General features: G+C 46.3%; 1 protein-coding gene across 2 annotated transcripts; it reads right to left on the reverse strand.

The window, feature by feature from the left end:
* Nucleotides 1-6,145: 6,145 nt before the first annotated feature.
* LOC114118900 (collagen alpha-1(I) chain-like) lies at nt 6,146-15,379 on the reverse strand. 2 transcript variants are annotated; one of them, XM_042234737.2, is made up of 5 exons: nt 15,100-15,379; nt 14,644-14,779; nt 13,991-14,155; nt 10,255-10,448; nt 6,146-6,741 (listed from the first exon to the last, which is right to left on the reverse strand). In XM_042234737.2, the coding sequence occupies exons 1-4, from the start codon at nt 15,376-15,378 to the stop codon at nt 10,351-10,353; spliced, it is 678 nt and encodes a 225-aa protein (XP_042090671.1). In that variant the 5' UTR covers nt 15,379; the 3' UTR covers nt 6,146-6,741; nt 10,255-10,350. The 2 variants fall into 2 exon arrangements, 1 of the variants encoding a protein (XP_042090671.1); XR_003591988.3 differs by lacking the exon at nt 13,991-14,155 and having other exon boundaries at nt 15,100-15,198.
* Nucleotides 15,380-15,617: the final 238 nt, after the last annotated feature.

Below are 15,617 nucleotides of genomic sequence, written 5' to 3' on the forward strand. Positions count from 1 at the left end.
AGGATTTCCATTGGTTGATGTGGACAGGACTGCTGGGTGTTTGGGTGCTGCCTGGGAGAACGACGGTGCCAGGAGCCGGCGTGAGGAATCCCACCCATGGCAAAGGTCATGAGGAAGGAAGCCTGACAAAACACAAGGGCGTGATCAGGCTTCAGGAGTTCCCCCTGTAATTTCCTGAGCATCCATCCCCCAAAACCAGAGTCTGCCTGCTTTACTGTGTTATGCTTTCCACCTACTCTTCTGACATTAACAGGGGGCTGTCCCACCACCACCTTTTTCTGGAAAAAGTTAATTTAGAGCTTTTAGATAATAAATCTCCTGGGCATAATAAGAGTATTTCAATCCAAAAACCCCTCTGATGGCTTTCTAGCCTGCCTGCCAGACTCTTACAGCTGCACATGTGATTGTTTGCAGCCTCCCAACCGCAAGAGGCACAGGAAGCTTAAAACATTCTAGGAATGTAAGGGCTTCCGAGGAGTCAAAATCATTAGAATAGGACTGATTAAAGGTTTCATTTGTTGAGCCAATACTTGTTGCCAAATTTTCATATCTTTTATTTGTAGATATAGTTGGTATATAGAAAAAACAGGTAGCCCTGGTATTAGCAACATTAGATCTTTGAGTTAAGTACTTTATTTGTTATAACCCACTGCACCTTTGTTCTACAGGAATATAACTTTATTTAGTACTTTGAGGGTGATGCAGAGTAAAGAAAAAACTCTTCTAGGGAAAAAAAGAGTTTTTCTGGTTGATAGACATTTATCTAGGAAGAGAGCCATAAAAATGTTAACAGGCCTCTTGGCCAGAAGATAATGTAAACCACCTGAGATCTTTTGTATACGGGAAGGTATGCAAAAAGAAAGCCTGGTCTCAATGAGGGTCAGGACTGCTGCCCCTGCATAACTCTGCATATTCCATTATTTCTTTATGTACAACTTGGGGTATATAAGCTGCTTTTGAAAATAAAGTTGTGAGTCTTACACCGATGCTGGGCTCTCCCATGTGGTTCTTTTCTCCCCTTTTCCGGCTGAATTCCCATCTGGAGCTTGGAGGCTCGCCAAATCTACTTACTTGCCCTGGCTTCTAAGATCCATGCGAGAGGGAGCCCAAGGCAGGGCACCCTCCACTATTCAAGTGGGCGCCAGTGGCCTAATGTAGATGGTGCAAACATCTTGTCTGAAGGTTTTATTAGTTTTCCACGTAAACCAAGTTATTCAGCCTCTTTTCTCCACTAATTTTCCTACTACACTATTCTTTCCTAATCTCTTTATATTTCTAATTAAATAGTCTTTTCCCAGACTCCAACTCCATCCCCGCTTCGAATTCCTTAGATCCACCGGGGCTGGACCCCGGCGAGTGGTGCCCGAACAGGTGGGGGAGCCCAGCATGAAGGGACAATGCCATCAGGTTACAGGAATGAGCATTTAGTGACAGAGGTGTGGAGGGCCTGATCTTTCAAGGAAATTCTTTCCAGAATATTAGACGGCTTTGGGGTCAGGGATCAACATGTCAAGGAGGGTCAAGCTGGGTCAGGCAGGTGCCCTCCTGTTGGCTAAGACCCCTCTTGTCCTCGGAGCAACCATGGGGCAGGAGGATTGAGGGGCCGAAGGGAGCAGAGTCCTGGGCTCCAGGGTCCAGGGCACCATCTAGAGGATTTAGGGGTTCAGAGATTCTGTCCCCAGGGAACCAGCTACATTCATGTCCCACACCCATCTGTCATCAGCTTTGAGACTCTGGGAAAGTCACTGAAAATCTAGACATTTTAGTGCCATGTATATATGGATCACAGCACCTGCCCTGAGTGTTTCCTCCCTGACCCCACAGCTGATGTGGGGATCACAGGAGATAACAGATAAACTCTTCACAAGCTGCAAAGCATCACACCCATAACCTCCCCTCATCCTCTGCCCCGTGGCATCCAGGAGGCAGCACTTCTATGTTTCTTGTTTATTCTTCCAGACATTTAATTTCTGAACACTTAGGTAGCACCTATGAAGGACCAGTCATTTTTCTTCAGAGTCTACCTTACTTTTTATATTAAGCATCATGTAATACCAATAAGTGGGCCCATTAACATTTCCATATCACAGAACAGGGAACTGAGGACAGAGAGGTTAAGTAACCTTCCCAGGTTCACGTGTCGCCTGGTATTTGAACCCAGACCATCAGGCACCAGCCCCCACACCCCCAGTCACTGTGCTGTGCGCCCTTTCTATATTATCTCATCGGAATAAAGTCATGTTCCAGTGCGATCAGCGCTGAATAGTCTGGAGTGTATTAACTGCACACCACATTGTAACATTCCTCTCCCCAGCCGCAACTTTGATTCAGCTGACTCCCCTAGGCAGCTGGCGATCAAGGGGAACAGAAGTGGGACCTGGGAATGAATTGATATTTCCCCATGGTCTTCTCCCAGGACTATGTCAACAGTTCTGCTTTGAACGTATTTTCCAGGATTGTGGCCCGGTTAACCCAAAGAAAAGGACCACAAGGGATTCAGACACTGGACGCACAAGAATATCATGTGTGGTCAAGATGGTCTGTTCACCATTCCCAGCCGTGGTTCAGACACATCAGAATTCACTTCTGACCAAACCACAGGTAGGGGCAGACATGTGCCACCCCCACTAACCACTCCATTGAAGGTACTGTGGGCGTAACACCAATGAGTAGATTCAAGAGTAAAGGCTGTAGTGGATACAGCAGAGCCTGGATCTGGGTGAGCGAGGACTGGGCAGAGATGGTGCCCACTCAGAACCAGTTCAGCCACTGCCCGCCCTCAACCAGGCCTTAGTCCAGGCTTTAGTCAGTGAGGCGCTGGGGCCCACAGACTTCATTCATTAAGCCCCCCAAACACCACCAGCCCGGGAGATCCCGTTCCCAGCTAGTGAGGAGCCACTGCTCCTCGTCCAGGTTTGGTCAGTTGAAGATGATGCGAATTCTCTGTGCAACTGTCGTGTGGGCAGTCGGTTTAGAATGTCCTGGGTTCTGAGCCAGTTCGAGTCAAGCAGGCTACTGGTCATTCAGGGTGGTCACCTGACCACCAGGAAGTCTCACTGCAAAGCAGCAGCGGACAGAATCATGTGCTGAGGGGGGCGGGGGCAAGATGCATGTTCTGATCTCAAGGTCCATCAGGGGGTCTTCATTTGGGGGAAAGGCAGTGTATTTGGGCTCAGGGATTGAGTCAGGAGTTGGGCTGAGATTTGAGCCATTCTCCTGGGCCAGGCATCTCCTCTGGGTACTAGCTGTCTTCCTGCAGCATCCTTAGGCAGGAGGACGTGGGAAGGGAGTGAGGAGAGATCTTGGTTTGTGTATCCAGGGCACGATCTCGTGTCCAGGGGTTCAGGAATCTCCATCCCCAGGGAATCATCTCCCTGTCTTGCTTCAGACCCATCACTCATGAGTGTTGTGACTCTGGGCAAGTTACTCAGTCTCTCTAAATTTCAGTCTCCTGAACCATAAAATATGGGTCACAGTCCCCTACTCTGTGCACCCCACAGCGCACTCTGAGAAATAATATTCTTTTCACAAGCTCTACAATCAATGTAAATAAGTATGTTCTGTCCTATTTGTAGCCTCCTAGGTGCCCTTTCTGGAGACATTCTGCTTTTACTTCCAGACACTTAATACTTGATCACTTATGTGGGTAGCACTTAGGAAGTATCTTATCATTTTTTCTTCAGGCTCAGCATTTACTAATTTTAGAACATAACGCAAATAAGCAGGTCCTACTAATATTTCCACATCACAGACCAGGGAACTGAGAAACAGACAGTGTAAGTAGTCAACCTTCCTAGGTACCTGGGACTTTCAAATGGGATATGACTTCAGGCCTTCAGGCACCAGCACCTATACTCTCAGTATGTTGTGCTGACTTTGTATTGTCTCATCTAAAGTGATTTTTCCCGTGCAATCAGCCTGTTGGGTATTTTAAGTGCACACTAAAATATAAGGTCCATCTTCGTAAGCCCTACTTTGATTTAGGGGGCTCCCTGGGACAGTTAATGATAAGATCTAAAGTGTGTCCTGGAAACAAGTTAAGACTTTTGCCAGGAAGATGTCAACAAACTCTCACCATTGTGAATGAATTTCCCAGGACCCTGTTTCAAGCAAATGAAGAGAAAAAGACAGTGGATTCAAAGCAAGGATACATACCTGGATTGAATAAATATCATGGGTATGAAGAATATATACTGGCATTCAACAGCCCTAAATGAGCATTTAGTTCCAAAGGGTTGAGTCTCAAATATCCATCACCTCATACAAGCCACTCCATTGAAGTCACTGTGGGAATTTCATTGTGAAACTGATCAAGAATAAAGACTGTATCTTACTCATGTACCATGTTGAGAGACAAACTATAAAAATGTTGTTATAGTTTCTTTATTGAGATATAATTAACATTCCATAAATTCACACTTTTTAAAACTGTACTATCTGGTGGCTTTTTATCTTGAGGTTTTGCAACCAACACCCCTAATTCCAGTACATTCTCATCATCCCCAAAAGAAACCCTGTGGTATCAGTCATTCTCGCTGTCTCTACCCCTTTCACCTCAGCTCTGGTCCTGTCTCTATGGGTGTGGCTGAATAATATTGTATGGATATAACACATTTTGTTTTTCCATGTATCAGGTGATGGATAGTTGGATTGTTTCCACTTTTTTACTATTACAAATAGGGATACTATAACACTCATGTACAAGCTTTTGCACGAACATATGCTTTTATTTCTCCTGGACATATACCTAGGAGTGGAATTTCTGGGGCATTTGGTATCTCTGTGTTTAACTTTTTGAGGAACTGCCGAACTATTTTCTTTTTTATATTTGTACCGGCAATGTTTGAAGGTACCCATTTACCCACATTATTTCCAACACTTAAAAAAAAAAAACAAACTGTATCCATACTAATGGGTATGAAGTGGTATCTCACTGTAGTTCCAGTTTGTGTAATTTTGACTAATAACTTTGAGCTGTTTTCCTGTGATTATTGACAATTTGTGTCTCTTCTTTCGAGGAGTATCTGTGCAGCTTCTTTCATTTTTCACACTTGGTTGGCAGTTTTTGTTTTTGTTGCATGTGGGCTTTCACGAGTTGCAGAGCAAGCAGGGGCTACTCTCTGGTTGTGGTGGGTGGGCTTTTCATTGTGGTGGCTTCTCTTGTTGCCCAGCACAGGGGGCTCGGGCTTCAGAGGCTGTGGCACGTGGGCTCAGTAGTTGTGATTCCCTGGCTCTAAAGCACAGGCTTAATAGTTGCGGTGCGTAGGCTTAGTGGCCCCACAGCATGTGGGGTCTTCCTGGATCAGGGATCGAACCCATGTGCCCTGCATTGGCAGGCGGATTCTTTACCATTGAGCCACCAGGGAAGCTTGGCATTTTATTGCTGACTAGCCAGTGTTCTTTACATACTATGAGTGCTAGACTTTAACAGACATGATTTGCAAATATTTTCTTTCATTCTAAAGGCTGTATTCTATCTTCCTTGATGGTGTTCTTTGAAACACAAAGGATTTTAATTTTTATAAAGTCCTATTTATTTTTCCTTTTGTTGTTTGTGCTTTTGCTATCATATTTAAGAGTTCATAGCCAAATCCAAGAATGAAGATTTATCTCCCTTTTTCTTCAGAAATTGGTACAGTTTAGCCCTTACATTTAAGTCTTTGATCCATTTGTAACTCAAAGTCTATTCTGTCTGATATTGGCATAGATGCTCTTGCTCTCTTTGGGTTACTATCTGGGTTTTCTCATTGAGTTTTTTTTTTTTTTAATTCATTTTTCCATCCTTTAACTTTCAAACTGTCTATGTCTTTGAATCTTAAGTGAGTCTCTTATAGACAGCATATAGTTGGATTATATGTTCTTCCCTATTCTGCCAATTTCTGTATTTTGATTGGAGAGTTTAATCCATTCACAATTACTAAGAAAAGGCTTAGTATTTCTGCTATTGTGCTATTTGCTTTCTATATGCCCAAAGCATTTTTACCTCTCATTTCCTGCATTCCTATCCTTTTTGTGTTTAGCTGATTCCTTACAGTTAAATATTTAAATTACTTTCTCACTTCCTTTTGTGTATATTTCACAGCTATTTTGTGTTTACCATGGGGATTACCTCTAACATCCTAAAATGAAAACACTCTAACTTGAATTTATTTTTTAATAATTATTTATTTTGCCCATTCTGGGACTTAGTTACAGCATGCAGGATCTTTAGTTTTGGTGTTCAGACTCTCAGTTGCAGCATGTGCGATCCAGTTTCCCAACCAGGGATCAAACCCCCCTTGCACTGGGAGTGAGGAGTCTTAAGTCTTAACTACTAGACTAATAGGGAAGTTCCAAAGCACTTAAGTTGACTCTAGACCAGGTTAATCTCAATAACATCCAAGTTCATGAAGCTAAAAGATCATCCCACCATCTCAATGCAAAAGAGACCTTCTCTAAGACACATTATAATGAAATTGTAGAAAATCAAAGGATAAAGAATTCTAAGGCAGGTGAGAAAAGATTTTAACCTACAAAGGAACCCTCATTAGACTATCAGATTTCTCAACAGAAACCCTATAGGCCAGGGGAGAGTAAAATGACATATTCCACATGTTGAAAGAAAAAATATGCCAACCCAAAATACTCTATCATCAAAGTAATCCTTCAGATATGAAGGAGAAATATTTTTCTAGGCAGACAAAAGCTGAGGGAGTTCATCACCATTAGATCTGTCTTGAAAGAAACGTTGGGTTCTTCAAGCTGAAATGAAAAGACAGTTAATCAGCAACATGAAAAAGTATGAAAGTATATAACATACTGGGGTAAAGGTAAATATACAATCAGACTTCGAAAACTCTAAATCTGTAATGCTGCTGCTGCTACTGCTAAGTCGCTTCAGTTGTGTCCGACTCTGTGCGACCCCAGAGACGGCAGCCCACCAGGCTCCCCCGTCCCTGGGATTCTCCAGGCAAGAACACTGGAGTGGGTTGCCATAGGAAGATGCATTAATCAAATTATAAAGATCAAAGGAAAAGAGTATCTAAACTACAGTTACTGTGAAGCACCACTACGAACAAAGCTAGTGGAGGTGATGGAATTCCAGTTGAGCTATTTCAAATCCTGAAAGATGATGCTGTGAAAGTGCTGCACTGAATAGGCCAACAAATCTGGAAAACTCAGCAGTGGCCACAGGACTAGAAAAGGTCAGTTTTCATTCCAATCCCAAACAAAGGCAATGCCAAAGAATGTTTAAACTACCACACAACTGCACTCATCTCACACGTTAGCAAAATAATGCTCAAAATTCTCCAAGCTAGGCTTCAACAGTATGTGAACTGGGAACTTTCAGATGTTCAAGCTTGATTTAGAAAAGGCAGAGGAACCAGAGATCAAATTGCCAACATCTGCTGGATCATAGAAAAAGCAAGAGGATTCCAGAAAAACATCTACTTCTGCTTCACTGATTATGCTAAAACCTTTGTGTGGATCACAAAAAAACTGGAAAATTCTGAAAGAGATGGGAATACCAGGCCACCTGACCTGCCTCCTGAGAAATCTGTATGCAGGTCAGGAAGCAACAGTTAGACCTGGGCATGGAATGACAGACTGGTTCTAAACTGGGAAAGGAGGACGTCAAGGCTGTATATTGTCATCACTCTGTTCACTTAACTTACATGCAGAGTACATTACTCAAAATGCCAGGCTGGATGAAGCACAAGCTGGAACCAAAATTACTGGAACCTGAGGTTATTGAGAAATACCAATAACCTCAGATATGCAGATGAAGAGGAACTGAAGAGCCTCTTGATGAAAGTGAAAAAGCTGGCTTAAAACACAACATTCAAAAAAGAAAGATCATGGCAACCAGTCCCATCACTTCATGGAAAATAGATGAGGAAACAGTGGAAACACAGACAGAATGTATTTTCTTGGGCTCCAAAATCTCTGCAGATGGTGATTGCAGCCATGAAATTAAAAGATGCTTACTCCTTGGAAGAAAAGCTATGACCGATTTAGACAGCATATTAAAAAGCAGAGACATTACTTTGCCAACACAGGTCCATCTACTGAAAGCTATGGTTTTTCCAGTAGTCATGTATGGATGTGAGAGATGGACCATAAAGAAAGCTGAGCAATGAAGAACTGATGCTTTTCAACTGCACTGTTGGAGAAGACTCTTGAGAGTCCCTTGGACTGCAAGGAGATCAAAGCAGTCAATCCTAAAGGAAATCAGTCCTGAATATTCATTGGAAGGACTGATGCTGAAGCTGAAGCTCAAGTACTTTGACCAGCTGATGCGAAGAACTGACTCATTGGAAAAGACCCTGATGCTGGGAAAGATTGAAGGCAGGAGGAGAAGGGGACGACAGAGGATGAGATGGTTGGATGGCATCACCAACTTCATGGACATGAGTTTGAGCAAGTTCTGGGAGTTGGTGATGGACAGGGAAGCCTGGTGTGCTGCAGTCCATGGGATCATAAAGAGTCAGACACTACTGAGCGACTGAACTGAACTGAAAAATACTGTCAAGTATAAATTTTACTAATACAGTAATTCCAAAGGATAAAGGAGCAGGGCAATGACTTTACCGAGGACCCACGATTTCCAAGTTTTCACTGTGCCCAGTCACCTTTTAATTATCACCACATCCCTGTAACTCAGAGATGTAGGTGAACTGATTTGCCCTGTGTCACATAGCTAGGTGAGAGTCTTCTGGGACCAACAGCAGCTTTTGCAAAGACACTCCTGCTGTACTTTAATCACTTCCACCATCGGGCACATTCTTTTTTATATTATTCTGTTTCCTTGGGTCACAGAATCCAGCTCCTGAGTTAAGGTTAAGCAGGAATTAGTAGCGGATCAACAGCCAAAATCACTTCATCCTTTTAATTACCCAAGTAATGCTTTTAGTCACAAAAGTATAGAATTTAATATAGAACATTACAAATCAAGTGACCTTAGTGTTCACAGGTAAGCACTAATATATTTTAATGTACCATGATCATATTTAAAAATTACTATGAAACATTTTCTTTCACATGCATTTATAAATACATTTTTTATCAGAGTGCACATGGAGTGAATATGTAATATTCTATTGTCAAACAATCCTAATTTTTATTTCTTGGAAATTACCTCATTATCAAGTTGAGTATTTAGCATAGTACATTACATTCCTAAGCGTTCTGTGATTCCTAAGAATTCCAAGCTAGAAATTGCCTAAATTTTTTATTGTGTTAAAAACACTTAACATGAAATCTCACCTCTTAAACTTTTAAATGCACAATACAGTATTGTTACATGTTGTACAGCAGATCTCTAGAACGTATTCATTTGCTGAACTGGGAATTTATGCCTATTTCCTCTACCCCTAGCTTCTGCCAATCATCATTCTACTCTGTGTGTGTATAAATTTGACTTTTTTTCTGGGGTTTTTTTGGGGGGCGAATCTTTCTTCAGCTTTATTGGATATCACTGATCAACAAAATTGTGAGTTATTTACAATATGATTGAAAAAATATTGACCAACTTAAACTGGTTGTGCCTCTTTATATAGGTTGATTTGGGCTTCCCAGGTAACTCTAGTAGTAAAGAACCTGCCTGCCAATGCAGGAAATTTAAGAGATGCAGGTTTGATCTGTGTGTGGGTCAGGAAGATCCCCTGGATGAGGGCACGGCAACCCATTTCAGTATTCTTGCCTGAAGAATCCCATGGACAGAGAAGCCTGGATGGCTACAGTGCATGGGGTTTCATGGAGTCAGACATGACTGAAGTGACTTAGCACGGCATAGGCTGACTAATCAAACCTTGAGACATTTTATAGAGACAGCCCTGTGCACATGCAAGACAGGAATCCATGTCTCTGGAACAAATCAGATTCTTAGGCTTTCAGAACCTAAAGAAAGCTTGTCACCGCAGTCCTTTACAGAGGAAGGAGCACTTCAGGAAGGAAGAGCTGCCTTCCAGGTGCAGGAGTCGGTTCTATGGAGTGATTCAAGGCTAGCCAATCAGCTTCCAAGTTTGAAACTCCCTTAAGTCCTTAAATTTTGCCCCAAACCCTGGATCAAGGAGACAGATTCCAGAGCCTTGCCTCCTGTCTCACTCGGATCAACCTCACAATAAAGCTCTCTCTTTCCTCAAAACCCAATACTATAGTATTTGCTTCTTTGTGCATCGGGCAGCCAGCCCTTGTTCAGCGACACGATTGTTTGATGCACTGTGAAAGGACTTCCCCCACCAAGATAACACACCTGGCACCTCACATATTTACCTTTTGGGTGGGAGAGGGGGTGAAAACATTTAAGTTCTTCTCACTCAGCAAATGCCAATGATCCGATTCAGTGTTATCAACTGGAGTTGAGTTTGACTATTTCAGATACTTCATGAAAGTGGAATCTTGCAACTTGTATCCTTCTGTGATTGGCTTGCTCCACTTGGCACAATGGAGCCATCTCACTTCTGGGCCTGTATCCAAAAGAATCGAAACCAGGATCTCAGAGAGATATCTGCATTCCCATTTTTATGGCAGCGTTAGCCACAAGAGCCAAGGTGTGGAAACGACTTCATGTCCATTGAATGGACATGGATACGAATGGATAAAGAATGGATGGATAAAGAAAATGTGGCATACATACAGAATGGAATTATTATTCAGCCCCAAAAGAAGAGGATACCTTGCCATATGCGACAACTTAAATACATTTATTTTAAAAGTAACAGCAGACTTCTGGTTGGGCCAAGACAGAGGAAGCCTCATACAACAACCTCTCTTATGCAGATTACAGGTGAAATTCAAGACAAGAGGACAAAGAAACATTCACTGGCAACATTATGACGTAAACACTAACAGGCAGATGCGGCCTGGAAGTCCAAAGCTGAATACCAGCCTGTTAGGGGATTATGGTGTTTTTTTCCTGTCTCTTGTCTCCTAGCTTACCCAAAGCAGGTGATGTCCAATAGCAGCTTGAAAGTTAAAACTCTGGGATCCACCCCTTCTTTTCAGCCAGAAGAGTGAAAAAGTGTGAGACTTACATAACGAGGAGTGAGGGAGGTCATCCCCATCAATTTTTTTTCCTCCCTGGTTATCACATCTCCCCTGCAACTTCAGTGATGACAGAGGCACCTAAACCCTGAGAGATGACCTGCATCTCTGGGCAAAGGAACAGGTTAAAGAGGCTCCTGTTTTCTGAAGAGTGGTGGGGTGAGGGTGGGAAATGCTTGTTATTTTCCTTTCTTTTCTCTTGCTGTTTCACCTTAAAGGTCAACCTGGCCACGTGGAACTGCAAGACAGCTTGGAGGCTGAAAACACTTTGAGGAACTTGTAAGAGGAGCCCTTGAAGCCTGACAATGTGGGTAGAATCCTGAAGAGGAGAGGGTTAGAGAGGGCCTATGTATGAACCAGCACAGGTCCTAGGCCTCCCCGAGCCTTATGTACAGACAAAGCCTTATGCCTCTCCCAACGAGGCAGAGCGGAGGCTTGGAGAAGTGAACTATACTATGAACTGCCAGTCAGCTCCCAGGTCAACAACACCTGATGGTACATGTGCCACGTGGACACAACATCCTAGAAACGGCACCCAGGCTGGAACAACACAGAGGACGAGGCACAATATCTGCTGGAACACAGATTCATAGGCTTCTTCATAGAAACAGCAGAGAAAGTAATGATCTACAGAGGATGTTAATAGGAACCAGAGTCTTATAATAAGCAAACTGCCCAGGGTACCAACCAAAATCCCACAACAGAGCATCCAAAGAACTAGGAAAAGCTGACCAGTTCTCAAGGGGAAAAGGCAATCAACAGACTCAGCCCTGAGAAGGAATTAGCAGATTGAAGCATCTGCTTCGTGGGTTATAACCACACTCAGTGAGGTTAAATCCTCTTGAAATTAATGGAAAGGAACAAGTTCTTCACAGAGAAGTAAAAACTACCAAAAAAGAAAAAAAGCAAATGGAAATTTTAGAACTTAACATGCAAAATCAAACATTCACTGGATGGACTGAATAATGGAACGGAGAAAACAGTGGAAAGATTCAGAAAACCTATGAATCGATGGAAACGGCACAATCTGAAAAACAAAGAGGCAAAAGGAGTGAACGAACATTGTCTCAGAGATGTGTGAAACAATACTGGAAGCTCTAATTTTGTGCCATTGGAGGGTCTAAAGGAAAGGTACAGAATAAAATATATGAGGAAAAGAATGGATGAAAACGTCACTGATTTAGAGACACAGATCTAAGTGCAGAAAACCTCACCCTGACACAATCAATCTGATAAGAAAGAAGCAAATGTGAAGAGTAATCTTGAACACAGTCAAGGAAAATGACCTGTTACACATCAGAGAATACCAACTTGAAGGACTGTGACTTTTCATCAGAGAACATAGAGGCCAAAAAAGAATGGAATAACATCTTCTTTAAAGTGTTGAAAAGATACCATCAGGATATTATATCCTTAAAGCAAAGATACCCTTGCAGATTGAAAGCCAAACAAAACTCAAAATGATGGCTGACGGAGACAATAGAAAACTAAGAGAATTCTTTACCAATTTGCTATAAAAATGCATGAAAGGAACATTTTCAGGCTGAAGTCAAATAACACAAGAAAGTCTGAAACTTCAAGAACAAAGAAAGGGCAACTGAAATAAGTATCTGGATAAATTATCCTCTTATTTAATAATATATGTATGACTTTTCTTTTTTCTTTTGGTCTCACCACTCAGCTTGAGGGATTAAGTTTCTTTACCAGAGATAGACTTCCGGCCCCAGGCAGTGAATGCAGTGAGTCCTAACCACTGGATCACCAGGGAAATTCCCTGTATGACTTTTGAATGAAAAAAGGATATCACAGTCTCAGAAGGTGGCATTCAAATCTTATAAAGGTGACACATATGACAACTATAAAAAAAGAGTGCCAAGTAAACTAATCGATATGAACGTAAGTCTTATGCATTTTATTTAATTGGTAAAATATTAACTCTTGACTGTAAGACAATGTGTATACACAGTATTGTTCTGAGAACAACTGAAAAATGACAAATTCAAGAAAAAGTGGACAATCTTAATAGTCCTGTGTTTAGGAGTTGTGGATAAGTTAGCTAAAACATTCCCATACTTTCATTACAAGTTTTTCCCCGAGTTAATTGCCTAGGAGTGGGTTTACGGGTAGTGGAGTAAGTATGGCCCTCTCTGCCTGCCCTGGCGGCTGCCTCAGGGGGTCACCCCAGCAGGATCTGGGTGAGGCGGTCACTTCTGCTTTTAGCGGCTCTCCCCCTCCATTGCTGCTAGAATTAAAGGCAGGGGGATGTACAGGCGCTGATGCCAAAGCTGCCACCCTGGGAGTGAGGGCCCATAGCCAGGAACCCTGCTCCCCTTAGTTGCGTGGAGACCCCCGACAGGTCTGGGGGCCCAGGCAGGAGAGAAGGGCCAGCTGTCCTGCCAAGGAGCTCATCGCCCTCAAGGCAAACACTTCCAACCCTCAGACCCCAGGAGTTTCCCAGACTGTCTGGGAGCGCACCGTCACCTGCGCACCACCCGGCCTCACTTGTCCTCTGCGCATGCGCTATCCTTCCAGCACCTTTTGCACCCAGCGCGCGCGCCACATTCTTTGCTCACAGGTTCTAGAGCTGCGTCCCAGCAACGTGCCAAGCAGTGCTTGCTTCGCCTCCGGCCGAGTTGGTAGCCACTCTGAGCCCAGTTCTCTATCCAAGCGCCGACCACCCACCCACGTGCCCTATGGGCAGTTACCTGGGCAGGCCCTGGCCCTCACCCCCACCCCAGGCTGTGGGGGGCCAGCACCTGCCGGGAGGGCTCGGCCGCCCGCAGCCCGATCCCCGCACCCACCGATATTCCGTGGCCGGCCCAGGTCACCCAGCTGTGGCCCCGCTGTCCACCCGCAAGCCAGCCCACAAGTACCCGGTGACTCTGCATCTGCGCTTTGTCACAGCGTCCCTGAGGCGGTGTTCTATTATTCCGCACACCCTGCGCTCCTTCCTGGGAGCCCTCACCTCCTTCTGCAGGCAATGCCATCAGAGGAAGGCGGTGCTGGGCGCTCGCATCTCCACGAGGCGCCGCGGCTCGGCGTCCGCAGTGGGCACAGTCACTGTGTGTGGCGGGTGCCAGCAGCAGGTCACCCCCGTGCCGCCCACCACACTGAGGTGCGCCCCGGGCTCCTGCACAGAGAAGATGGTGAGGAGGGCCCAGGGAGAGAGCGGGAAGGGCATGGCCCAGCAGGAGGAAGACCCCGCATCCACAGGGAAGGACCATCAGAAACGGGGCCCCGATGGCTCTCGGGGTGCACGATCAACATTTAAGCCCCTGGGGGTCCAGGGAGGCCTCTCTGCCTTCGTGCCCAGGCCCAGGCCTCTGCGGAGAAACCTCCACGCCAAGAACTCAGTAGACAGATCCACCAAGAAACTCCAGACCTCTTGTGTGAGCTCCTGCCCCCAAAGAAACGCCATCGCGAGTTCCTACAGCTCCACCCGAGGTTCCCTCCAGGGCGGAGAAGGACGGGCCCCGGCATCCCGCGAGGGCTGCCCCGGAGGTCCTCGAGGAAAGCGAGCGAGGGGGGCCCGCCGCCGCCCTGTGCCGCCCGGGTGGCTTCCCAGAGCAACAGCCGGCCTGACGAGGCCGCGGAGGCAACCAGGGGGCAGAAACGAACCTGGGAGAACGGCGCCCCTACGTCGGACAGTCCCAGGCCGGGAAGACGCAGGTTTCCTCTGCTGCCGCGCAGGCAAGGGGAGCCGCTGAGGCTGCCCCCACCCCCTGAGCTGGGTTTCCGAGTCACCGCCGAAGACCTGGACGCGGAGAAAGCAGCGGCGTTCCGGCGCATCAACAGCGCGCTGCGGGCTGAGACCCCGGCCCCGCAGCCCTGCCGTCCCTTCCCCGCGCCCGCCGACCCTCCGGCCCCCGGCAGGGCTCCTCGGCCCGAGAGAGACCAGAGGGAGTCGGCCTCCCCAGCGCCAGTGGACACCCGGGCGTCTGCTGGAGGGGCCTCCTCTGCGCATCCCTGGTCAGGGGGGCGGCACGGCTCCCCCGGGCCCCTCTCCCCCCGGTCCCAGCCTCTCCCGGGCCCTCCTTCCCACTCACGGGCCCCCGCCCGGTTCACCTTGCCCACCTGCGCTTTTTCCCCAGGATCGGGCAGCGCGGGCCTGTCTGCTTGGCCTCCAGGCCCCTCCGCCCCTGCTTCGGCCCCCGCGCCAGGCGCGGCGGGTGCGACGGGAAGCCTGGCTCCGGCCCCGGGTGCGGCTTGGCTTCCCGGCTTCCAGCAGAAGCCCGTCTGGGGGCCTCTTACGAACGCGGCAGGAGGAGGAGGCCCTTCCCAGCCCCCGGCGTGGGGCCCGGCTGCGGAGGATGCCAGACCGGCCTTCCCTGCAGAGCCCGGCTCCTCGGGCATGGGGTCCTCCACACCCATGTGCCTGGACTCTCCTGTCTTCACCCCCCAGAGCCGCCCTCCCATATCTGACTCTCGATCCCTGCCCCCCACCAACCAACTCATCCCGTCTGCTCACCAAACCAGACCTTCACCCTGCACAACTGGAGACCCAGCTCCCCACCCCTCTTCTGACACTGAGGTCACCCCCATGGACACCATTCCACCCGCCCAGTCTCCCCTCTTCCGGTCTCCCCCTGGCT

The sequence above is a fragment of the Ovis aries genome, chromosome 17, assembly GCF_016772045.2.
Source record: "Ovis aries strain OAR_USU_Benz2616 breed Rambouillet chromosome 17, ARS-UI_Ramb_v3.0, whole genome shotgun sequence".
Taxonomy (NCBI): Eukaryota; Metazoa; Chordata; class Mammalia; order Artiodactyla; family Bovidae; genus Ovis; species Ovis aries.

What these genes read in the sequence shown, in the direction of transcription:
- LOC114118900 (XM_042234737.2), bottom strand. Translation starts at nt 15,378, where the DNA reads ATGCCCGAGGAGCCGGGCTCTGCAGGGAAGGCCGGTCTGGCATCCTCC. An exon ending in ATCCTGGGGAAAAAGCGCAG is followed by an intron (nt 14,780 to 15,099) that starts GTGGGCAAGGTG and finishes CTCCGCGTCCAG; the next exon opens with GTCTTCGGCGGTGACTCGGA. An exon ending in TAGGGGCGCCGTTCTCCCAG is followed by an intron (nt 14,156 to 14,643) that starts GTTCGTTTCTGC and finishes TTCTCTGTGCAG; the next exon opens with GAGCCCGGGGCGCACCTCAG.